This window comes from Leguminivora glycinivorella, chromosome 17, assembly GCF_023078275.1.
Source record: "Leguminivora glycinivorella isolate SPB_JAAS2020 chromosome 17, LegGlyc_1.1, whole genome shotgun sequence".
Lineage (NCBI taxonomy): Eukaryota > Metazoa > Arthropoda > Insecta > Lepidoptera > Tortricidae > Leguminivora > Leguminivora glycinivorella.
In genome coordinates, this window is record NC_062987.1 from 4203484 (window position 1) to 4229329 (window position 25846).

The window sequence follows — 25846 nt, forward strand, 5'->3', positions numbered from 1 at the left end:
ATGTTTGCATTATTAAATAGAGTGCCCACCGTATACGGTAGGCGTGTTCAGTGGATACATGTAGAACTCAACATCATAGTGTAATAATGGAAAAAAATGATCAGTTACAATTGCCCCCCAGTCGAGATTTGCCCCGCTGTACATTATCGGATAAAAAAAAATTAACTGTGTATTTCTATAAATAATTAAAAATTAATTGTTTTTTCTTAACTACAAATCTTAACTAATAAAGATTTTTTCAGTTAAGAAGTTCTGCCTTTTATGACTTAGTAATTATCACATGCATTTTACATAGTTATTAGAGGGTTAATTACTCAATTAATTGTCGTCGTTGGACTGCCTTATGTTAAACAAATATTTCTTTACTATATTTCTTACCTGCTTAATCTTTCGTCCCTCAAACGACTTTAATAGTTCGTTTGAAAATCTATTCAAAATTTACGGTAGCATACATTTCCCTAATCTTTGCCCGTACACATTGTTACTTCAAATGTTATTACCCCGCCCTTTATTGTCAAAGATTGTCTGGCAAATCGTTCTTAAACTTTAATTTTAATTTTAGTAATGACAATTTTGTCGGGTTAAATTGTGGCGTAGGCGAGAGGCTGGCAAGTGGCGACCTGTCACTTAAATATAAATTATAAATAAATTATAAATATAAATATTATAGGACATCCTTACCTTACACAGATTGACTGAGGCCCACAGTAAGCTCAAGAAGGCTTGTGTTGTGGGTACTCAGACAACGATATATATAATATATAAATACTTATATACATAGAAAATATCCATGACTCAGGAACAAATATCTGTGCTCATCACACAAATAAATGCCCTTACCGGGATTCGAACCCGGGACCGCGGCGCAGCAGGCAGGGTCACTACCGACTGCGCCAGACTGGTCGTCACTGCAATATCACAATTTCGTTTTCTTTCAACCCCTGATTTGCCAAGTGTGGCACTGAAACTTAAGAAGTTTCATGTACTCTGCCTACCCCTTTATGGGATACAAGCGTGGTTGTATGTATGTGTGTCTCAGTGATATTCGTTAAAAGTGAAATTGTTGTCCCAGAGTACGAAGTTATTTAGACAGTCGAGTCTTGCAGAAAGATACGTGGAATTTAAGGTAATCAATAGGGACTGTAAAACTCAATAATTTTTGGATTATCATTGGACAATTAATAATTAATGTCCCATAGATACTCTAGATAAAGAAGCTGCTTACGATGTGTGTCTTATTCTTAAAAGAGTAGCTCAAAGAACTGTGATATTTTGGTTTGCTATAGTTTTCCTCTGATTTGCATTGTCTCCATAGGTAATTGGCATTACAAGCTGTTTAATAAATATTTTTTATATCTTCAGCGTGTTGAGTGCGCGGTGCCTCACGAAGATTCCTCAGAGACTTCGACGGAGATCTCCGTGGTGTCTGTCAGTTCGTCCAGCTCCAACGAGGTGCACGAAGGGTCTGGAGATGACCCTCCAGAGCCCTCCGTTACGTCGGTCGCTAAGGTATGTAGCTAAATAGGTGTAACAAGTTTGGCCTGGCTAGCCAGTAGCCACATAAGCAAGAGCTCACAAGAGAGAAAACTCTTGACTGCTGAGGTCGCCGTCATCGAAATCGATGTGGAGGACTATATTCCTATGTAAATATATGCAATGACAAAGATCAATTCACATGAATACATTCGAGATTATTCTTAAAAGTTTTATAGTTTTCGCACAGCTAAGTTTAAAGGAAATCGTATTTAACTACATTTCATATTGAGGTATCTTGATAAATTATTATTTTTTTCTTTTTTTTCAGAATGAGACGAGAGAAGCCCTCAAGACGGATGGTAGCGAACAAGATCCTGTAAGTTCATTATTGTTTGTTTATAATAATAGTGTTCAGTTTGTTCAGTGCAATGCGAAATAAGTAAATATAATTTTAGGTTTATTTTTCTTTTTATTTTATCAATAACGTAGTTTTTACTGATTTAAAACTAGTGCACTGAGTCTGTAGACTTATCAATCCGAGTATGCTTACAAAACATAAAGCGAAAAACACTTACGTAGTTTGTCGAGTCGAGTCATTATCGGTAGGTATTATCGTAGAACACTCTCAATAATGGTCTGTAAAGGACAACATTTTAAAATTAACTACACAAGATATCTATCTGAATCAAACCACATAATTACCTAACCATGTCCTAATTAATCTACGCTGTGGTATCGGTCAATTTATTATTACCTGCCTACAATTATCTAAGTATATTTTGCATTCGTAATTGTTATATTTTACTGTTGGAACTCAGATAGTGTATGTCATGTATAAATCGCGATAATATTCTTCCTGCAGCCCCGCAAGTAACGAATACTGAACAATGAGAGTGCCGCACTATACACTCTTTCATAGTGTTTAATGGTCCCACTAATCTCTATTGTTATGTAGCTCAATGTCAAACTTGGCTTACGAAACTCATCTGTACCATGACCGTTCTATATATTTAACATGGGCTAAGAAAATGAGTGCGATGAGTGCTTCTTTTATTTTAGTATACTGTCGTTAGACGGTCAGATTTTTACTTGATAAGCATCAATATTTAGATGCTATAAATGAATAGGATATATCACATTTAAAAATCATATATTACGGTCAAATTTGACGTTTTAAAATAAACATCACTTTTGCACTGACAGGTTAGTATAGCTATAGTCTCTGTATTTGGCACAGTAACTGTATCTTAGAAACATTGTTTGAATACGTGTCCGCAAGAAAAGTTTCATAACTTGTTAAAAGTTTGCAACTTTGCCGTTTCAGCATCGCCTATCGCGTGCCAGTTTAGTCAAAGCATTATTATGATAATAAATTAAAAAATGTTACAACATTTTCATTTTGATCTGTGGACAACTGGACATGAAAGTACCTACGTTATCTACACTATCTACGAACTTTCCATGTTCTTGTTCTAGCTTTATATTATGGAATTAGAAAGCATGTGATTTTGTTAACTTTGTATCGACTCACCAACAATTGGCTGTCAACAACGTATTGTTGTTATCGAAAGCCGGAGATTCGAAGCTGCATTCAATATTTATTCTCGAGCTCAGCTGACTTGTGTAAACAAAACGGGCTAAAAAGACCGAAAACTGTAAAAAGCTCCAAGGCCTTACTCTCACTCGATCACAAAAAGTTTACTAAACCAATTCGAGGGCGCCAGAAGTGTCGATCAAAATACGCTCCGTCATCGCTAAGTGTCTGTTCAGGAAAATAGGTGAAAGGCGTTCCATTATCGCCAATTGGTTCCCATTTGTCCAATTTCCACAGAACAATTGATAAGCTATTTGGCAATTTGTGAGGACCAGTTTACATCAAAGACAAATTAGATACGAGTACAACACTAGCACCTTTGAATACTTTTTTTTGCACTCCGGGTGAAGCTGTTTTGTATTTTTACTAGAAAGTGAGTCTGTAAGGCGATGATCTGGCTCCATTGTTAAGTGATGCGTAGGTTGTAATCTGGTGATAAGTACGACGGGCTGTGGAAACAGTGTCAGCTTATTAATTGATTTAATAAGCCTAAGAAATATTGCAAGAAAGCACGGATAATAAAACACTCACGATTATCTATCTACCCCCTAATAAAAGATTTTGTTCTCACAATACATTCTAACTAATCAGATTTGCAATTAAACAAAAAGTATGATTATCAATTGTTAAGTTACAGTTATCTATAATATTTATTTATACACCTCATCATCATTTTAATCTTTAGCTATTTGGTTGCCATAATTAACTAGTTATCTTATTTCTCAGTTATCAGAATGTTTTTGAGTATCTTGTCAATTTTATCCACCTTAGTTACTTTGAAAGGCTTGTCATGGTGCCTAACATTTTAAAGAAAAAGATATGGACACGCTGCACCCCTAGATAGAACAGGGTGCCAAGACAATGTGACAATCATAAGCGAAAATGTATCTGTCTCACCATCACTCATCCATATGAGTAACGTTTCAATCACTATGGAGCATTAGCAGCATCAACATTCTGTCATTAAATAATGGAGACACAGTTTTTTGTTTCATAAAAGACTTTGGGACAGTGTAAGCATTCTGGTTAGTAAACCGATCCGGCTTAATAAAAGAGAGATTCTTGGCAATTAAAATTGCAAATTCCTCGCAGTAGCGATACCCCAATGAGATAACTTCGATATTGTACACGCGGCGCTTGCACAAGTGCCCAGTAGGCCTGGGTTAAGCAACGTGCCCTGACCAACTCATGCGTGAAACTTTTGCGAGGATCCAGTGAGTTTACGAGATTTGGAAACGTAATTATAGGTAACGCAGAATCCCAATTTAATGTTAATGGGAATCTACTCCATTGAGATGTTTTGGTTGTGTATTGTGCAATAAAAATCTTTTATTATCTTTTTATAAGATCATGTACCTTTATAGCGTTGGAATAACACAAAAGAATTATAGGAAACCACTTACAATTTCATTATATATAGTTACATATCCATTTTGATAATTATCTGACGTTCGGTATCGTTTCAAGATTAGGTGGGATGCTAGGTATGTAAACTATTTTATGTTACTGGAAATACATGCCCCTCTTCGCCAGTCGGGTAAAAGAGCTACAATTTTATCTCAAAACATCAACACATTACTAATGAAATATGCTACAGGTGTAACATATTTCGAATACCGTAAACCGACACCATCGAGATAGTGCAAATATAGTGCATGTAAATGAATAATCTAGATGGCACACACTTCCCATACAATTAACAATCTAGATGGACACAGAGACAATACAAGATCGAATAACATAACTGTGAACCGTGGTTCATTGTCAATGTGTATTTACTTAGTAGGAGTCACAGAACTTATCTAGGCCACATAATGTGAACTTGTGAAGTCAAAAGTCTAGTGCCTCAGAGGCTAACTATTTACCGGGAAAAGTACCTACCAGTAGACGCCATTTTAAATTTTAAGTCATTGTAAATATATGTGCAGAAGGGTGTCGTTTATTGGGCATTAGCGTGTCAAGCGCTGGTACCTTAGTTCTTATATTATTTTTATTTATGTACCTATTCACCCATCACGGAATATTTCCAATGCAATATTTCTGCAATCTTTATTGTTGTTGTATATGAAAAGATTGATGCAATCAAGACTATCAAAATAATTGATTCAAGTAATACAGGAGAATTCACACAAGTCGAAATAGTAATTAATTTGAACAATTTTTGATAAGAAATGAACAAAACAGCAAGTGTATTGTCATCTTGTTCTGGCAGGCAAATCATGGTCGCGTGATAAACAATATATCATCAAGCCGTCCTTTTCGCACTGTTAGTAAATGCGATAGGGACGCACAGATGCATTAAAGTGTATCGAAGTAGTGTGCTACGCCCGCTCGACTTTCAAAGGCGTGCTCACAACCGAAGCCAACACGTAACTAGTACCTAGTTTGTCACTTAAATGAAATGTTAAAGGTACAGTCAGCTGCAAAGTAGACCCCCTTGCATACAAATTTGTATGGCAGGGGGTCTCCTTTTCTCTGCAGCTGACTTTTCATCCATCCGATGCTGCATTATTGTACGTGTCATCCAAAATCTCTCATCATCCTCCTTGCGTTATCCCGGCATTTGCCGCGGCTCATGGGAGCCTGGGGTCCGCTTTGACAACTAATCCCAAGATTTCGCGTAGGCGCTAGTTTTTACGAAAACGACTGCCATCTGACCTTCCAACCCGGGACCTTATTGGAATTAGTCCGGTTTCCTCACGATGTTTTCCTTCACCGAAAAGCGACTGGCAAATATCAAATGACATTTCGCACATAAATTCTGAAAAACTCATTGGTGCGAGCCGGGGTTCGAACCCGCCTCCGGAACGAAAGTCGTAAAGTAGCAAAGATTCTAATGTAGAAATTTTGTAACTTCAGATTTTTCAGTCGGAACATCAGTTTCCTAAGGTTTCCTAAGCATGTTTTGCTTGCGAATGCTTTTAGTAGTTGAAGAGTTCTGCGATAGTGCGAGTGTGTAGGAGATAGCCATCTGACCCGCCACCGTGCGTGGTGGCTGTTATGTGGCTTACATCGTCAGTGTGAACCGTATGACCCACATGCCATAACGAGGGTTGCCTTTTGGACTATTGTAATGATGGTAGGTAAACAAACCAGTGAAAACAGTTTCAACCCTCTCATAACACAACCTAGCAAAAGAGAGTACCTACTTAGAAAATACTAGGAGCGCCACCGTGTATGTATTACTTAAACGGTTTTCAATGTGGCACTATTGAGTCACTTTTGTAATATTTCTATTATTTTTAACCCCGACTCAAAAACGACGGACGGGGTGTTATAAGTTTGACCTGTCTGTCTGTCTGTTTGTGTATGTCTGTCTGTAGCATCATAGCTCCCGAACGGATGAACCGATTTAGATTTAGTTTTTTTTTGTTTGAAAGCTGAATTAGTCGGGAGTGTCCTTAGCCATGTTTCATGAAAATCGATCCGCTATGTCGCGGCACAGACTACAACTCTTTATTAAACTGTGGTCGCGGTCGAAGGTTTTTTTTTTAATTTTAATTTTGTTAGGGTTCCGTAGTCAACTAGGAACCCTTATAGTTTCGCCATGACTGTCCGTCCGTCCGTCCGTCCGTTCGTCCGTTCGTCCGTTCGTCCGTTCGTCCGTCCGTCCGTTCGTCCGTCCGTCCGTCCGTCCGTCCGTCCGCGAATAATCTCAGTGACCGTTAGCACTAGAAAGCTGAAATTTGGTACCAATATGTACATCAATCACGCCGACAAAGTGGTAAAATAAAAAGTGGAAAAATGTGTCTTGTTAGGGTATCCCCCTATTCCCCCTTACATGTAAAGTGGGGACTGATTTTTTTTTTCGTTTCAACCCCAACGTGTGATATATTGTTCGATAGGTACTCAAATCCTTTTTTGATAATATTAATATTTTCGGAAATAATTGCCCCTAAAGGAAAAAAAAGTGTAACCCCCCCTTTATAAAGACTTTCTAGGAAAATTGTTTTGAACTTCATAGGTTCAGTAGTTTTAAAAAAAACACGGAAAACTACGGAACCCTACACTGAGCGTGGCCCGACACGCTCTTGGCCGGTTTTTGTTATTATTCTAAGTGAAACATGAAAAAAAACCTAGATCCCGAGTCTAAATTATTTTGGGTTCGCATAAATACCTATGCGTAAGAACTTTAAAAACGGACAGTAGGTACACATAAAAAATTGGTTACAAAAACTTTGCATTTGCCATGTTAGGAAATGTAAGTCAGTAAAAATCTATCAATACTAAATAACACTTAACATAATAATGTGTATTTATATCCAAATACTTACGTAAGGAATTACTTTTATGCACTAAAATGTTCCTTACGAGTATATATATGGTAGATTTCATGGTCGCTATACCGCTGAAACTATGTTATCATACCTTTTATAAAATTGAACTCTGCCATTACTTATTCTTGATATCCTGACTCACGTCACACCTTATGAAGATTTTATTTTCTCCCAAATCGCAACTTTATTTGTATTAAATAATTTACAATTTACTTACGGAACTGTGTTAGCAGCCCAATTATCTTTTTTCCATTTATACTAAACGGTAGTATGCAGCGGAGCGTTCCGTCGTCGTTTTTTTGGGACCAATTTTAGAGTGGAGTGACAATGCGTCTGAGTTTGTCTACTTAACTAACTGCATAAATACAACTTTTACACTTAGCGCGCTGAACATTCGATGTATTTTTTGTTTCAAGTACCTACAATGACAAACATGAAACTTATAAACGATTTTAAATGTTGTTCTTAGTTCTGTGGTTCTGTTGCACGAGGAAAAAATAACTTATAATTTATCATTGAGTAATGGATACCTATTGAAACATTGTTGGTACTGGAACATTTAATATGGATCAGGTCGACATAGTACATAATCGGATTCTGAGATTATGTCTCTAGATTAACTCTTATGAGTTTCTTACGCCGAGCGTCATTAAATCAATTACTTAAATAGGCTACGTTTGCATTGAAAGCCGATTAACAATGCAAAAAATAGACATACTTTGTCAAGCAATAAAACGCGCATTTGAACCTTTCCTAGTAAAAAGCAAAAGCCCAGGCATAATGTCCACAGTCAGCGAAACCGCTGGCGTTAATGGCAGTGCCAGTGCCCCAGTTGCCATAATGCGTGCGCCGGCGCCGCCGTGAGAACCGCCCCGGGGTACTAGCCAAGAGTACAGCCTTTACGCTCCGTGGCGTATTGTAGTTATATCTCTCTATTGCTTTTCGGTATCGCTGCGTCTGCGTAACGTTTGCCGCAGATCGTCGACGATTGTGCTCTTTGCTACGGGCCCTGGCACACTTACTTTTAGGACTTTTTGTGCTAAGGGATCGTGACGGCTATGGTGATGCAGTTATTCTATAGATATTTGTCTAAACGGTCATCTATATAGATAATCGTTAAAATCAAAATTGCAAACGGTTCATCGAATTATCATTCCCTCAATTCTTCATCTTTTATTTAAAAATATGAAGAAGAACTGAATTAATGGTAATTTAAAATTACGACAATGAACGGATTTTTAGGATATCCATCAAGTATTCATCAAGTTTCTAATGGGTCGGCAACGCGCGCGTGACACCCCTTGAGTTGCGGGCGTCCATAGGTTACGGTGACCGCTTTCCATCAGGCGGGCCGTATACCTGTTTGCCACCGACGTGGTGTATAAAAAAAACCATTCGTTTAATGCTGATGATGCCTCTTACGGTCATACCTACAACACGTATCCTAACAGTTAGACATTTTTATTTGCATTGAAACTTTGAAAACCAATTACTGAACCGAGTACCATATTTTATTTTATACCTTGTTTTTGCTCCAGTTTTAAGTGTACCGTTACCAAGGTCGCGTAGTACGTTCAACCTGCCAGTTATTTTTGGGGCGAAATCCATAATTTTGAAGATGTACTTAATTTGTGATAGAAACTAAAGCACTCACTAGGGAAGCATGGTCGCGCGCGATAGACGATAAAATAGCAGGCCGTCCCTATCACACTATTTGTAAGTGCGATAGGGACGGCCTGATATTTTATCATCTATCGCGTGACCATGCTTCCCGTGCAGGTAAACTTTGCATGCAAGTTTTTTTTTTAAATTATAAATGGGCTTACTCTTGGCCACAGACTATGTTATTTTTATTATGTTAGATGGGCGCGTTTATGTCTTTTGCTCATAATTGTGACTGTATTATTAAATCTTGACGGATATTTGTAGATATTTAAGCAATTATACATACGGATGGCTATTTTCAATATTTTGTGCTGCTGCCAAACATAAATTAAGTCAATAATGGTTAAAGTATTTATTTAAATACTTGTGCATATATAGACAAATCACGATATGAATGTTAAAGACCATTGCTTTCGACCACATTTTACATATTAAAAGTGTTTTACTTAAATTGATTTTCGGTATTTATTTCGAAATTGGATTATTTTCCACCGAGAATTCCAACGACATTCGTGTCGAGTATTTAACATATTTTCGGTCACTGCACACCTATTTACCTAATCAACAAAATTCAGTTCCAGTAGACGTTTATTCTTTAACGCTCGACGCAAAAACGGCGGGGTGTTATACCTGTCTTTTTGCCTGTTGGTTTGACCTGTCTGTATGTCTGTTTCTCTGTCTGTCTGTATGTTTGTCTGTTTGTATGTCTGTCTGTGGCATCATAGCTCCCGAACGGATGAACCGATTAAGAATTAAGCCATATTTGATGATAATCGGCCTACTAAATCGGGGGATTTTTCAAAATTTTAATTTTGTTAGTTAGGTTATTCTTCCTTAAACTGCACTAAGTTAAACCGGCGAAGGTTCCAAAAGTCGTCCGCGGAAGGAGGTGGTTACGCGCGTCATATCTCATGGCTATCTGTGTTTCGCAAGGCTCGCATCCGCGCCGGCATTTTGCTGGCCTAATCTTGATAACATGTCATAATTAGTGTTAGTTACGGAGGGCTGGAAGGTTAGGTGTTTAAAGAGTGTACGTAATTGGTGTTGCTATGTACCCTATTATTACTATTATAGCCTTTTCATTTTCATTACTCTTAGTGCGTTTTCACATTATCCGATCCGATATCGGATGTAGGAAGGATTTCAAAGGCAAAAATCAAAGATGGCGGCTTAAATATATGGGATGTTGGTCCTACATCCGATAGCGGATCGGATAATCTAAAAACGCACTTAGAATAGTTCTAATATAGACATATACGGTGCTGCTGTTCCGCACTAGTACGCAAAGTGTATTGAAACTTCAAAAATGTATACTGTAGAACGTCCTAGGATATATGTGCGCGAAGAGATAATTCGCGAATTTTCTCCTTTCTGCACTTGTATTGTACCTACTTAATGTATTATTTTATGCTAGTGTTCCTTTTTTGTTTTTCTTGAGATACGAATCCCATTTGGGTGAAACCCTTTTCCAATTTCTTCCATAAATATCTTTTGCCATTGCTCCATTTCGTCGGACACTGTTTACAAAGAATCACATGTATAATTTCCGTTTACTTTCCAACCAGGTGGTGTTCCTATCGGAGAAGAACAGTTACATCCCCGTGAGCATCAAGCCGCGGTCTCCGCCCGCCGACACCCCGTGGCGAGAACCCCCAGCTTGGGAGCGAGAGTATCGGCGACACAGGACCAACGGCAGTCGAGTACAATGTAAGTTCCTCGGCCGAAGTGGAGGCATACAGTGAGAGAAAAAGTGCAAGCCTTCGAAGACCAGAGGCGAGTGGATCTCGGTGCGAAACGCGACTAGTTAAAGGCACCAGCGGTCATAAATTACAAGTTCGTTGGAGGGGTGCTGACTGCAGTGAGTGTGGTCGCACATTCACGGCAAAAATAGGCTACGTCAGTCCTCTGAGAGCTCACGGCTGTCGCTCTCACTAACCGGTACAAACCCAATGGCTGAGGCCGAAATCGGCCAGGACAGGATGACGATGATGATGAAGTTACTATGTATAGTCTGTATCTTTAGGTATTTAAATAAATGTAAACAAAATCTACCCTCAAAAGGCTCATAATGCCAGTTGAGGGTAGATGACAACATTACACGAGCCTAATTCTAAAAAAACGAGGTAGATCGCAATATCATTCACTTCACACCTCGACCTTTCCTAACAATATTACCTCTATTATACTAAATTCAGTCACTCTAGAGATTACCTTTGATAGCTACGACCGCTACTGGACACGGCATGAATGTTCATTCAAAACTTCTTGTGAAACAGCCTTGCCAAACTAATAATGAAGCATAAATTACGATTTCAATCTTTATGTCTGGGAGGTAAGAACTTGAAACGACGCAGTAAGAAAATGGTAGTTTTACAAATTTAATAAGCGCATGAAGTAAGCAACTATAATCTTTCTATCATTGTGATATAAACTACTAGGTATGTTTAACGTTAATTGGTGGTGTGTGGAGATAGTATCACTGTTCGCGCGTGCTGCGGGCGCTTGAGTAAGTCTTTGTTTGTTTTTATGCCGCTTTATTGAGCCATTCATTCAGGGATAAATTTTTTACATAATATGTAGCGGAAGCTGGTGGAGAAATACTCGATGCTTTTTAGACCGTACAAGTTGAAAGTCAAGGAATCGTAACTTAAACTTTATACGCTCAGGTATTATACTTAGGATCACTTGCACCAACCACTTAACTCAGGGTTAGTTTTTTTTTTTTTTTTTTTTTTTTTTTTTTTTTTTTTTTTTATTATTCACAAAAAATAAACTTATAATTAACAGTTTACAGGAATCCTCGCCAAACTGTAACGTTTGATGGCGAGAGGCGCTAGTGGCGCGAGTGACCTGTCAACTGTCAAATTCCATATAAAATGGTGGGTTAACCCTCGGGTCGACCCTTTATTTTCGTTGGTGCAAGTGGTGCTTAGGGTCACTTGCACTTGTACCACCGAAAATAACCCGAGGTTAACCCACTATTTTATAAGGAATTTGACAGTTGACAGCCCACTAACCTCAAGTTAAGCGGGTGGTGCAAGTGGCCCTTAGTCTCCTTAAATATTCGTTGCGAACATTCTTGAGGGATGTTTGTACAGTCGGCTACAATACTAACACGGCTAAATAATTATGTAGGTGGTGATGATGGTGATTCGATCGGGGGCCTTTGGGTTCCACATCATTGGTTTAGCCTGGTTTATATTGAAATTATGATTTTTTGAAGTATACTGCAGCATGTTCCGTAATTGAATTTATCTGCGCCAGAACACTTATTTAACTCGAACCACCAAACTTGATTCACGATCTATTCAAAGTAAAAATAAATGATTGATTTTATTTAAGATGTTTTAATAAATATTGTAGAAAATTAGTTTAGAACTTAGATTTTTTTTCTAAAATGTGGTAAATTCAGGTCCAAATCGAAAACCAAATCAGTCTTTGTTGAAGTTTGTAAATAACTGCGTAGGTAGGCTAGGTAGTTCTGTCGTAAATGCCTTGGTGGATGCGATTTTCGTGACCAATTTCATATTCAAACGACTCAATGATTGACCCGGTTATTTGCCCAACAGTTTATTTGCAGTAGGGTAAGATGGTTGACAGTGGATCACTCCATTTTCTCCAGAGGCCATATCTCAGGAATGGTTTGACATATTTACATTTTGTTTCGACTCTTATATACATCATTTATTTAAGATTTATTGTGTTGTGGTTTAAAAGCTATATTATGAGACATGTATGGTCACTAACGCTTTTTAAAAAAAATGGAATTAGATCCACTGTGCAACAGGGAGTGTGAACAATGGATATACCAGTGGTTTACAGTGGACCAAAGAGAATCATATCAGAAAGATAAGGGGAAAAAGAATGAAACAGAACATGTATTATTTTTTATTAAAATAGTCAATACTAAATATCAAAACCTAGTAACATAGGTGTACTGATCATCTAACTAAAAGATCCAATTTCTAAGAATTTCAACTATACTGCCTTAGAAGCTTAGTAAATAGCCATACAATAAAACAAAAATAAATATTTCTTGTTATCTAACTTAAACTTTATAATGTAAGAAAATTAGAACAATAATTATTATGCGTATATAAATAATTAACTACTCAAAATGCTTTTATGGGATCAATATTTCTGAAATGAACATTTTGACCATACAACATAAGTAAGAGCCACATAAAAATAGTCTTCCAAGATTGTTTAATGGCAGCCTATGCTTTTTCCACTCGTTCGTTTGGTATTCCGCCTTCTTTTCTACAGGTGACCCTTTTTCGCAGCAGTCTGTAACATAGCAATGTGTACTAAATCTGACCCACTGTGTACTTGACCCAGATGACCCAGTGTCAACCCACACGCGAAAAAAATTATATAATTATAAACAAATACAAAAAAAATATTTATAGCGGAAAATGTTAAAACACACAATAGCTTTTTAATCAAGTTAGTAATAAAAACGATAACAAGACATTCAATGGCACATAATTCGAAATTATACGATAATATCCAACTTACGTAAATATGCTACCCGCGGAGTGATATCACGTTCACACCTGCACACGACGTTCTGTTCGCGCGGTCCCGTGGGCACTGAGCTAGTAGGTACGTGTTGGCCAGAGGTATCCAAGGCGCGTAATAAACTAATAATAGTGTATTTAGATTCGTCGTAGTGTGCGTGACCTATTGTGCACCAGCGACCCACTGTCAACCACCTTACCTACTGAGTGCAGTAGGTCTAGGTACCTACTTCCAACTGTTTCTTGTAAGTTACAAACTAACCTTTTTAGGGTTCCGTAGTCAACTAGGAACCCTTATAGTTTCGCCATGTCTGTCTGTCCGTCCGTCCGTCCATCCGCGGATAATCTCAGTAACCGTTAGCACTAGAAAGCTGAAATTTGGTACCAGTATGTATATCAATCACGCCAATCAAAGTGCAAAAATAAAAAATAGAAAAAAATGTTTTATTAGGGTACCCCCCCCCCCTCCCTACATGTAAATTGGGGGCTAATATTTTTTTCATTCCAACCCCAACGTATGATATATTGTTGGATAGGTATTTAAAAATGAACAATGGTTTACTAAGATCGTTTTTTGATAATATTGATATTTTCGAAAATAATCGCTCCTAAAGGAAAAAAAGTGCGTCCCCCCCCCTCTAACTTTTGAAAAATATGAAAAAAATCACAAAAGTAGAACTTTATAAAGACTTTCTAGGAAAATTATTTTGAGCTTGATAGGTTCAGTAGTTTTTGAGAAAACTACGGAACCCTACACTGAGCGTGGCCCGACATGCTCTTGGCCGGTTTTTATGGTATATAATTCGGATGGACCGCCTCTTGGTATGCCGTTATTGAACACCCGCAACACGAGAGGGTTTCTAGGTGTGTTACCGCCCTTTGACATGGAAGTACGCTCTTTTCTTTTTACCACAATCGCTCAGTAATTGTGCAATTGATCGCAGGCGTAGCGGGAGTAATAGAAAAAGGGAGTTATGAAAACATAAGTAGGTAGGTACCATAATTAACTTTTTTTATCTTGTTTTCTTTCACAGATATCGAAGCAGAGTGCCAAGACGACTTCATGAAGATCAGAGTGGGCTTCAATGGCTCATTTGCGGGCCTGGTTTATTCAGCAGGTAAGCTATAAATATTAAGTGTAAATACATAATTAGATTTTAATTTAACGTGGTGCCAACTTTTGTTAAGGTATGTACAAAATTTGACAAGATACACGTGAGGGTTGCAAATAGAAAAAAAATTAGAAATATGAAAACAAAACATGAAAAAAAAAAAGCATCATTTTTTTTTTAATACGGTTTATATATTTTTTCAGATGAATAAATAATATGTCAATAACGGTTTTTCGTGATTTGTAAACGTATCAATAACAATAACGAACATTTTAATTCGATAAACATTGAGTATACAAACGTTTATTGGGGAATCCCCGATGCGGAGTGGAGCGTGGAGAGGCAGTGGTGTTGCCAACAGTAAATAGCGATAACTACCAATTACAGAGATTTCGTAAATGTTAGTTTTATAAAACCAGAAATCAAAGTTATTAATCTAGTTTAATAGTTGACATAAAGTCTAAAAAACCATATAAAAGTAATAACTGCATTGCAAATTTTGAGATGTTGTACTTTAGAAAAAAACATACTCCAGAAAAAAACCTTTTTATTATCATGTTCTTTTTTTTTCAAGCCAGAAAAAACGTGTTTTTGCAAACATAATTCTTCTATATATTTTTAAGGTTAATGCATGTTTTATGCGGAATAAGAATTTGTCTAAGCAATTTGTATAAATAAAATAAAGTGCCATCATGTCCATAGAATTTTGACATTAATTATGATATCGCAATCTGCCACTGAAAAAATGCCACGATGAGTTAATTTGGTCCGGCTTTACCCTTAAAAAGCAGGTTATCAAGTGAATAAAGCTTTAAAGCCACTTGTTTAGATTAAGATATAGGTCACCAGAAAATAATGAACTGACAAGCCCGAGTTCCTCATTAAACCGCATATCCAGTTACTGTCCCACTTGATATGACGTACTAACTAGTGTGTCTACATTGTCTGCTGTAGTTATTCAAAACGCTTACCAAGCAAAAGTCTTTCAAAGTCTTACGCTGTCGCGCTTAGCCCAATGTCGTGGCTGGGCCGTTAGGTTGCCGAGTATGAGTAGGTAAGGCTTTAAGATTTTTAGCTGAAAAAGCGTTGTACAAGGCAGCGCTGTATTTCCTCAGCATTTGGATTTTTTGATAAGATTCGAGGCAAACGAGCTGACAGGTCACCTGATGATAAGCGATCGCCTAAAATTAAAGGGTCTATCTGCCTTTAAGATGTACGCTCTTTAAGTACGCTCTTTTCTCGAAGTTTTGAAGATCATATCGGTCTGGAGATACCGCAGGCGGCAGGTCATCTAAATTGTGACATGTGCAAAGCAGGAACTTTCTGGAAAAACGAACAGTGAAAAGTGGAGAAGGGCTGTAAAACCTTCTTTTACAACACTTTTCCACACGCGTTTAGACTGGATTTCCTAAGTATTTGGATAGCCAAGCGCTCGGTTAGCGTTTATTGTGCAATGCCAGATCAGATCGTGGACGTCTGGTGTTCAGAGCTGATTGTAGATAAAGCTACATGCTCGTGTTGACCTTAGGGGGTTAAGAGTTAAGGGTTAGGTTGTAACTGCAACTAATTATGATGCCGTCATGACGTCGCTCTTAGCCTGGTGACAGTAAACTAAAGAAACTCATATAAGTACATATAGTACATAGTAAAAAAACTCATATTTACATACAAACATGAACGCTGAAATGAATAGTACCAAGGATGATTTATATAGGATTTACAATGTTCATATATACTAAGAATCGTACCAAAAATTTTTAGAGGTAATTACCTATTCAATACTATCATAACTACACTGATGATGCCTACAAATTAATTTATTTTCAAAATGTGTATTTACGTAATATCATGATATTAAAATAAAGAAGCATGTCGTTTGTTCTTATAGAAAATAAAAACACGCAAAAATATTTGGGAAAAACATGATTTTGGCCACTTCCAGGCAGCGGAACAGCGCCATCTAATTTTAAGCCTAAAAGGCCCACATATTTGAGGGGTCCGCTTTTTTTCTATGGGTTTTGTCTGTTCCGGTATTATATCGTCCTTGATAATACACAATGTTTTTTTTTGGGCAAGAGTGTAATAAAGGCGAATTGTAAATTGCGTCGATTTAGAATTTAAGAATTTACGTAGTAGGTACTTAAAGAGTAGTGTTTATACCTGTACCAATTCAGAATTCGTTTCTTTTCTGACTTTGAAATAAAACAACTGTGCAGGAAAACGTACCTAGTTTTAACAAGTACCTAATACTCTATGTGGCCAAATGCGTGCAAATGAACAGTGGAACAACCACCGCTTGAGGGTACATATTTCAGCAAAAACAGAACTTCGTAGATAATTTTTACGACGAGGTATAATATTCCAAGTTATCATGTTTTATACCACTTCTATTTCATGTTCTACACCATTATTTAAACTGAACAGATAAACATACTATAGATAAAGTAAAGTGCTTGTTAGTGACTAGTCCTAAAGCCCCTACAAGATATATCTAAACGTCAAAAATAGTTTTACCTACCTAGTTACATAGCCAAAATCATAATCGCTTAATTTTCGTAAGTGTATCGTAGCTAGCTGTCCCCATCGCTCTTCTTTCTGTAGTAGCGCGAAAGAGCCAGACTATGTTTCGATCGCCACGTAGCCTCAACGATTGTCACTTTGGCTAGGCAGGCTGAACAGCCCTGAGTTCCGTAGGACAGTCATACCGATTTGAGATAAACCACATTGTCTAGGAGTCGTGAGACGCGTGAGTGTTTCTCATAACCGTTACCGCAGAGTCTGTAAAGGCTGTATAAAGCGATTAGCCAGCAATTAAACAATTCGCGGTCGCGCGATGAGCGGGAAAGGTCAACTTGGGGCTGAATACTGTCACCTAGGGTTATGATTTTAGCATACCCAGTATGACAAAGAAACATAACCTAACCACAAAATTAAAATTTTGAAAAACTCCCCGACATAGTGGACCGATTTTCATGAAATATGGCTAACAAAACACTCCCGACTAACTCAGCCTTCAAACAAAAAAAAACTAAATCTAAATCGGTTCATCCGTCCAGGAGCTACGATGCCGAAGACAGACACACACACACAGACAGACAGACACGTCAAACTTATAACACCCCGTAGTGTTTGCGTCGGGGGTTAAAAAATGTCAAGATTGTCAAATTTAAAAAAAGCGGCGTGAATTTTTTACAACGACTTCAACTAAAATGCCCAAAGTTCTCGTATGACGTTGGTATAGGTACCCATCAGTAGATCTAAATGTCAACATCCAAGTTTTACCATAAAGATTATCTTGGACAAATGTACAATAGTAGAATAAACTGAATGAGTGGTCAGAACATCTCTGATTAAACGATACAATAGGGTAAACTCGCCTTATTTTGACACCCCTAATTCGGTAATACAAGCTTTGAAGCACTATTCCGAAAGACTATTTTTGGTTGTTTCACCGAATTAGGCGTGTCACCAAATGAGGCGAGTTTACCCTATCTAAGTATTTCGTAAGGATGTAAGTAGTATGCGGGTACCATTGGTACCAAAAAGTCCGTCTATGCGACCAATCGCGTCGTTAGCGTTCTACCAAGGAGCACCAAACGAAATGGCCAGTCGAAATTATACGAATCGCCCTCTCCTTAGTCAGAGTTGCATCGTCGCGAATAGTCGCGATACACTTTAAAACAGGCCGCGGGATGACGTCTGCAAAGCAACATTGTAACTAGGAATCCGCTTGCGGTTTACTTTCGCTGTCAGAAATCAGCAGTTTACAATTTAATACAGTGATTATGATTACTTCTCACGGTTTTATAGGATTTTTATTTTTATAGTGAATATAGCAACACGAATTGAGCTTAGAGAAGTGACGCTTTTGTTTAAAAAACCGTCATTTATGAACCTGAAATATGATACCTAGGTACATCTCGTACGTACATCAAATTCTTTAAGTACCTATCTTAAAGTTTGAATTGAGCAGACGGTCAAAAAGTTGCAATTGTTCAGTAAATAAATACATACCTTTAAAATAACTAAACGGTAAAATTGAAATACTAACTAAAAAAAGATATCTATAAAAGCTCGGTAAAAAATGATACCTATGCTAGCCTAAATATCTAAAATATTTAGGATCAACTGAACCACTTAAATCACTTAAGCGTTCGACCAAAACGACCTAGAGTAAAAACTCAGGTTTAACCGCAACGTAATAGTACTTAATTCTAAAATCGCCGTCGGTTTATCGAAATTGCTGACCTATTTGCCTACATAAAGCTACGAGTTTTCGATTCGCAGTCGGTTAAAGTGACACAGTGACCATAGACCATTCTAATTCCCCCTTTGTTTTTTTGGTAATGTGTTGTATCAAGTATGTAAATTGGATGAGCATACGAGCAACTAATAAGGATCAAGTAGAATACTATGTATTCAATTGCGTTTAGAATAAACATGATGTACTTACTTGAATATCTGAAAGGTGTAAATTAAGTACAATCTAGCTTGATTAATTGTAAGCAAAAAGAGCCATCATTATTCTTCGCAATTAGGCGGAAGAGAATTGCCTCGCTGATGAGAAGAGTGCGTAGCAGCAGCAACAGCCTCCTTCATGCATTAGAAGAGCGCCTTAACTGCCCTGTCACTGAATACTGGGTGGCAGTAGTGACGGGCAGGAATAAATAAATTTCTGCGCAATTGTGTTGTTAGTTTGTTAAGTGTACATAGTCTTAGTTTTAATTTTCTTTAGCTAGTTTGTAGTTATACTAACATAGTCGGTAAGGATTTTTGTGTAATTGTATCTACTAACCTATTATGGATCGTACTATGGTCTGAAATAAAGAATTTTATTTTATTTTTTTTATATTTATTATTGGTGATTACATGATTCCTTCATATTGTGCGTGTCCCATGTCCCATCACGAGTTGTGGTTTGACTGATCTGGCCCCGTAGCCGAAGTCTGGCTCTGTCGCGCCAAATACAAGAGCGACAGAGATATTCCATATTTGGCGTCGCAGATATGCCATTCGGCTACGGGATCTGTTTTTTTTTTGTTAAAGATTTTCCTCAGTACCTATTCATTTCTCATGCGATTAAAAGTTTTGAATGATTCGCGGTTAGTTTCACTACTTACTGCTATAGTCTGATTCTGTTCTATTCCGTGACTCTTATCTTTCCGCACAAACTGTTTATTACACATTCATTATAAACAGTATTCAATATAAGTCTAATTCTCATAAAATTGTGTTTTTTAGGATACTCGTACGATCCAGACTGCATGTACATCAACGGGTCGGGGCGCGACTACTACGAGTTCTACATCCAGCTCAACCGCTGCGGCACTTTGGGAAGGAACAGCCAGCATGACGACTCTAGAAAACATCCCACTGTAAGTGACATCGGAGTTCTAGGTTAAATTGTTTTGTATATACTTCATATTATTTTGAACTTACATACATACATACAATTACGCCTGTGTCCCATGAAGGGGTAGGCGGAGCACATGAAACTATTCAAGTTTTAGTGCCTCTCTTAGCAAATAAGGGGTTGAAGGAAAACGAAACTGACAGGTTGCAGTGACAGGTTGTTGTGAGGCGGTTGAACTTACCCTCATATTTAACCCCTCAAACGCCTTGTTTCGTAGTGTCACAGATAATTTGGACTGTAATTAACATCAGAGATCGCATTTTTGTGCGTCATCTCAAACTGTCATAAAAATGACGTCAGAAGAATGTCTCAAATCCGTGCGATCTCTGCATATTATCGAAGTCGTGGATAAAAAGTTGTTCTTAAATAAATGCTAAAAGATGACAATACAAAATTGCTTAGACAAATATACAGTGTTAAAATTTTTCATTCGTGGACAGAAAGTGAGAATGAGTAGATGTTTAGCAGAAAATAAAAGATTGTAAATATGCTCGTTTCCAGAATGTGAGCAGGTTAACATGCCTGTTAAAAACATTGGGCATCGTGACATATTGAATAAATAGTTTACTTATTTTGTCCAAAGTCCTTTTCTTGATCTAGATGATAGCATTGGTTGTAGTGTTACTTATTTTAATAATGCAATTAGATACTTAATAATTCAAAACAATATATTGTACTCGTAGTGCATTGATACCACTATGATACGAACGATTCTATATATAAGTACTTAGAATTATTTGAACAAAGAGGAAAATTCCGCTACTTAATCAATTTTGTTAAAGCCGGACATGACGAAAATTGCTGTAAATTAAATTGCTGTAAATAAATATGCTACATGTTACAATTTTTAATTATTTATAAACCGGTAACACTAATTAGGGTAAGAAGATTCACACGCACGCACGGCTTTACACGGCGCGGCGTGCAAGTTTTAATGCACCCTTTTGTCTTTTCTGATATATTATTCATATGTCCTTATGCACATAATCAAAGCCACAATTGGTTTTTGAACAATGTAGCTTGCAAGATGCATAGTTAGTTGAAATAATTTTACCACTCCTATTTGTAGGTAGGCTTTTCTAAGAGCATTTTTCTGAGAGCATTCTGTCAGGCGTGATAAAGGCTTGAACTCTGAATTTATTTTATGCGTTCGTTTGGTTTTATTCTACAATTTTATCGTAAACATTTCTAAGAAGGAGATGGAATAAGAATGAAAAATAAACGCAACATGTAAAGTTTTTGAATAACGGTGATTCTCAAGAGCAGTACTCCGGCCCGCGCACTCAATCAGGGTCGACTGAAATATAATCTTGGCGCCCCTGTTCAAAAAGCTTCTTCGCCGAAAAAAAAGTACCATATGTTTTTGGCGCCCCTCCTACTGTTAATCTGGGCCTGAGTCAAGGGGGATAGAGGAAGTAAACGCGTATTTGTACCTGTTACAGAAAACCTGATGTGGAACACAATCACGGTGCAGTACAACCCGCTGATCGAGGAGGAGCTAGACGAGCACTTCAAGGTCACATGCGAGTACGGATATGACTTCTGGAAGACCGTCACATTTCCTTTCTTGGACGTCGAGTAAGTCTTCATCATAATTCAATATGCTATGTGGAAGCATCTAACATCTGACCGAGGAGTTGGACTAAGAAAAGTCAAGGGCCACTGACGAATATTTTGTCACACTGAAGAACTAACTGGTGTTTGTCGGTGGATCGTCAGTGGACCTCTTAATTATGGACAATTAAAAACTTTACGGGTTTTTGTATGATTACAGAGTGGCGACAGGGAACCCTGTGGTGTTTACCTTGCAACCACCAGAGTGCTACATGGAGATCCGCGCTGGTTACGGGGCGAGTGGCGCCCGTGTGTCGGGTCCCGTGCGGGTTGGGGACCCACTGACGTTGCTCATCTACATGAGGAGTTCTTACGGTGAGTTCATAGTGTAGACAAGTAGTGTACTTGTTAATGACTACAGAGTGGCGATAGGTAACCTTGTGGTGTTTATTTTATAACCACCGTGCTAGTGCTACTGGAGAAATGTTAAAGTGACGCATGATATGACAAGTGATAAAAACACGACCATAATACGGCCACTGGAAGGGTTTGAAAAGATGCTCTCAAGCTTTGTCTCGAACGTAATGTATTAGCTAATAAACGTAACGTTACTACAATAGCGTGAAATTGTTCAGTAGGTTAGGGTAATAAAGTTAAACGAGCACCGCTAAGGGCACTGGATTTAACGGCACCATATCGCGTGCTGAGCGTGCGTGCGATCGAAAGAATCCTGAGACGATCAGGTTCATTGGCTCCAACAATGCCTATGCCGTTAATTTATTAACGTTTACTGGGCTGAGCCGGCTGAGAGAGCACTTGCCATTTTCACGTTTTTTGCCGTAGTTTGTAATTGCTGTTCCGACTTGTTGGCCGTCGACTACTACCTATTATGAATAACCATTATCATTATCAATATCGTTCATCTGTTTCTATATCACCTTTGCATTTTCAACAGAATAAATTTTCCATTTTCCCGTCTGGACCCAAAATTTTCAATTCAATCATCAAGTAATATTTTCGCAAGAGAACATGTTTTGAATTTCCTTGTTTCTATGTGAGTGTAGATGGATTATCCGTTAGTGATCCTTAAGTAAAACATTTATAACTCATTACACGAAGGATTATATTATGTGCATGTTTATGTTACAGATGGATTCGACATTGTGGTGAACGATTGCTTCGCACATAACGGGGCCACGAAACGCATCCAACTTATTGACGAGCATGGGTAAGCTCCTTATAATTCAGTTTTGGAATAGATTTAATGTTTCTGTCTTAATCATTGTCCAGTAAGCTTCATACCAGTATCTCTAAGTTACGCAAGATATACCCTATATGGGAGTTGAGATATCAAAGACAGTGTGGAAGAAATGTCAGGCGAATACCGTCTGTAGGCAGTCTGCGTTGAACTATTTCAGCCCCTGTTAGACCCTGCCCGTGTCGTGGGTTTCAGACCCTGTTGTAATTCTTCTTGTTTTCATTATAAATGGGCTTACTCTTGGTCACAGACTAGCCAAAGACAAGGACGTGGCCTATGATGGAGTGAGCTCGCCCAGAAGATGCCTGTTCACTCTTGAAGGTTGCCGGATTATATGAGCTCGATAATATAGCCGCCGGCAAGGAATTCCACTCCTTGACGCAAAGAAGAAGCAAAGAGCTTCGTACGAATTTGCGGAATCCTATCTACCAAGTATATACCTAAGGATGGAAACCGGCCGTGCGTCTAAGAGTCCGATGATAGAATGGGGACGGTGGAATAAGCTCGTGTAGCTCTTGAGCACACTCCCCGAAGTGTAACACTTACAGACTGGCGACTTTCCGCCGATGAGCCAAAGACTGTAGCTTAGCCGTTAGCTTCTTGTCACCAATCCTCCTGGCTCTGCGCTGAGTCTTATGATTCTTGATTTGTGATTCCAGGTGTCCAGTGGACGACAAGCTGATCTCCCGCTTCCGTGGCTCCTGGTCCGAAGCAGGCGTGTTCGAAACTCAAGTGTTCGCGTACATGAAGACCTTCAGATTCACTGGCTCACCGGCTCTCTACATCGAGTGCGACGTGCGGATGTGCCACGGCAGATGTCCGGTAAGAGATGAAAGAGAAAGTTAAATAAACTAGCTCTCTCGCTTCAACATGTCTTTGCCAGAGGGAGGCATGTTCGAGCGTTCGACACAAAGCGTTTCGTTCGCCAAGGAACGTGATCGATTACGACTTTAGCTCGCAGTTGGTCTGAGAGAATGTCAAATTCTTATACAAATAATATGCAGATGCACTAGCAATATTTGTCACTGAGAAGCCATTGCAGAATTTCAGATATTAAATAGTACTTTTTTACCTTATTTATTAAATTTGTACCTTATCCTGTTTCAGTCTCAGCCATGCCACTGGCGCAACATGAAATCGGTGCGTCGGCGGTCTATAGAGGCGCCCGCTGTTCCGCGGCTGTCTGAGAACATATCGCTGTTCCAGTCCCTCCGCGTGCTGCAGGAGGGAGAGGAGGATAGCGAACTCGCTGCTAGCACTGGTTTGTAGACCAGTATCTTATATTAGCTATAATTCATTGCCAGAATCATGCTGAGTTTATAGAAACCTGGCAGTAAGATAAGAATGCACACTCTAACAATTGTTTTAAAGGCGATGTATTCCTGTCTACACTTTCGTGAGTAGTTTTTATAAACAGTGAAGTTATTTCTATACGCGCGGAGACCGGAATTTTGTAAGACCATACAACCAAACATTTAAACTGATATTCTCTCAAAATTACTAGAATAAAATCGGATCCCAATCACAAGTCTGAACCGATATTAAGAAATTTAAATTTTCGAAAAAAGTCAATGGGGACCTTTTCTCAAAATACTTATCCAGACGAGTCCAAAACACGATTAGTCCACACAAAATTTAACCTAGGTAAATTTCAAGGAATAGTTTTATTTCCAGGTCCATTGGAAGGCCAGACATGCCTCAAAACCTCGGCTCTGTCGGCCATGTTGGTGTCGTGCGGCGTGCTGGTGGCGGCGCTGGCGGGCGCGCTGCTCGTGGCCGCGCGGGGCTGGCGCCGGCGCGAGGCGCGCGCGCCGCACCACGCCTATGTGCCGCATAAGGGACGGATAAAGTAAAACTGTACCGTACACTAGGTTAGGTTATTATCAATGTAGGCTATAGGAGGGAACTGAATTGTTAAGGCGTGGCTTTCAGGATGTCATTATTTAAAGTGGGTGATATACATACGTACGAGTTCATAAAAATGTGTACATTTCTTCACATTTACTAGTAGCAATAAGGTGAAAAGATGTACAAATATATGCTGATATTACGCAATAATGTGTCGTCCCACATGCATTTTGCAATAATAAGATGTCAACTCAAAAAAATATTTATGAACGACTGTAGTCAACCAATTGGAATCAAATCTTCAAGAAAAGAGCGTACACCCATCTTAAAGGCCGGCAACGCACCTCCAACACCTCTGGTGTTTCGGGTGTCCATGGGCGGCGGTGATCGCTTACCATCAGGCGACCTGTCTGCTCGTTTGCCTCCTATCCCATAAAAAAAAAAAACCTAGGCCACTCTAGAACCCTGTCTTATTGACACCGTGCTTTATTAATGAAATGAAATATTTAATTTCCAAGTAGGCGTATTACAATCCGCATATGAACGTCAAATAAAGCTACGGCGGCTCTAACCCTACGCCTCAACCTCGACAAGATTTCAGTCCCCCCTCAGTTGGAGGGGGGTATCCACTATGGGACCGGCAAGAAATTAGCCGTAGAAGTCACTATGATGTTTACCGTGAAAAGGTTCTACAGTGGCCTAGGATTCAAATTGGTTGACATTGACAGTACGTGAAAGTACCTGCGCGTACTTTTAAAGATTTCGAAACGGTTTGATCGTCGAAAACTATGCGCGTCGGTTTTAAAGTAGGTACCAACGCGTACTTACGGTGACACACAATCGAAAAAGGACGTCGAGCCATAAATACGCGTACTTGCTCGTACGTCTATCATCCGCTTTAGGCACTTTCTGTTACTAGCCTAATTGATTGTTCAAGTAGACTGGTTTAAAACTTGGTCCCCTATGCTAGGTTAGATTAGGTAACCGAGGTAAGCTACAGAAAACGATTGTTTTTAAGACATAGCCTTAGTGCGTTTTCACATTATCCGATCCGATATCGGATGTCGGACCGATATCCCATACATTACAGGCGCCATCTTGGATTTTTTCTACTGAAATCCTTCCGACA

The 25846-nt window shown here is 38.6% G+C and overlaps 1 protein-coding gene and 1 long non-coding RNA gene across 2 annotated transcripts; one reads left to right on the top strand and one right to left on the bottom strand.

Annotated features, from left to right (window-relative positions):
* Positions 1-25008, top strand: LOC125235576. The gene is made up of 12 exons (XM_048142173.1): positions 1-30; positions 1363-1509; positions 1805-1852; positions 10578-10719; positions 14567-14650; positions 19886-20023; positions 21500-21635; positions 21832-21986; positions 22761-22839; positions 23529-23691; positions 23977-24130; positions 24544-25008. Exons 1-12 carry the CDS (start codon positions 1-3, stop codon positions 24720-24722), a joined length of 1455 nt encoding a protein of 484 aa, XP_047998130.1. The 3' UTR covers positions 24723-25008.
* Positions 12815-13731, bottom strand: LOC125235389. Its single transcript, XR_007178077.1, has 2 exons — positions 13531-13731; positions 12815-13299 (listed from the first exon to the last, which is right to left on the bottom strand). It is a non-coding gene; the product is annotated as an uncharacterized LOC125235389 (long non-coding RNA).
* Positions 25009-25846: the final 838 nt, after the last annotated feature.

Bases quoted from the DNA above. Each gene is read 5' to 3' on its own strand.
- LOC125235576 (XM_048142173.1), top strand. From the start codon at position 1: ATGTTTGCATTATTAAATAGAGTGCCCACC. The intron at 22,840-23,528 runs GTAAGCTCCTTA...TTGTGATTCCAG, and splicing joins CAACTTATTGACGAGCATGG to GTGTCCAGTGGACGACAAGC. The intron at 23,692-23,976 runs GTAAGAGATGAA...ATCCTGTTTCAG, and splicing joins TGTGCCACGGCAGATGTCCG to TCTCAGCCATGCCACTGGCG.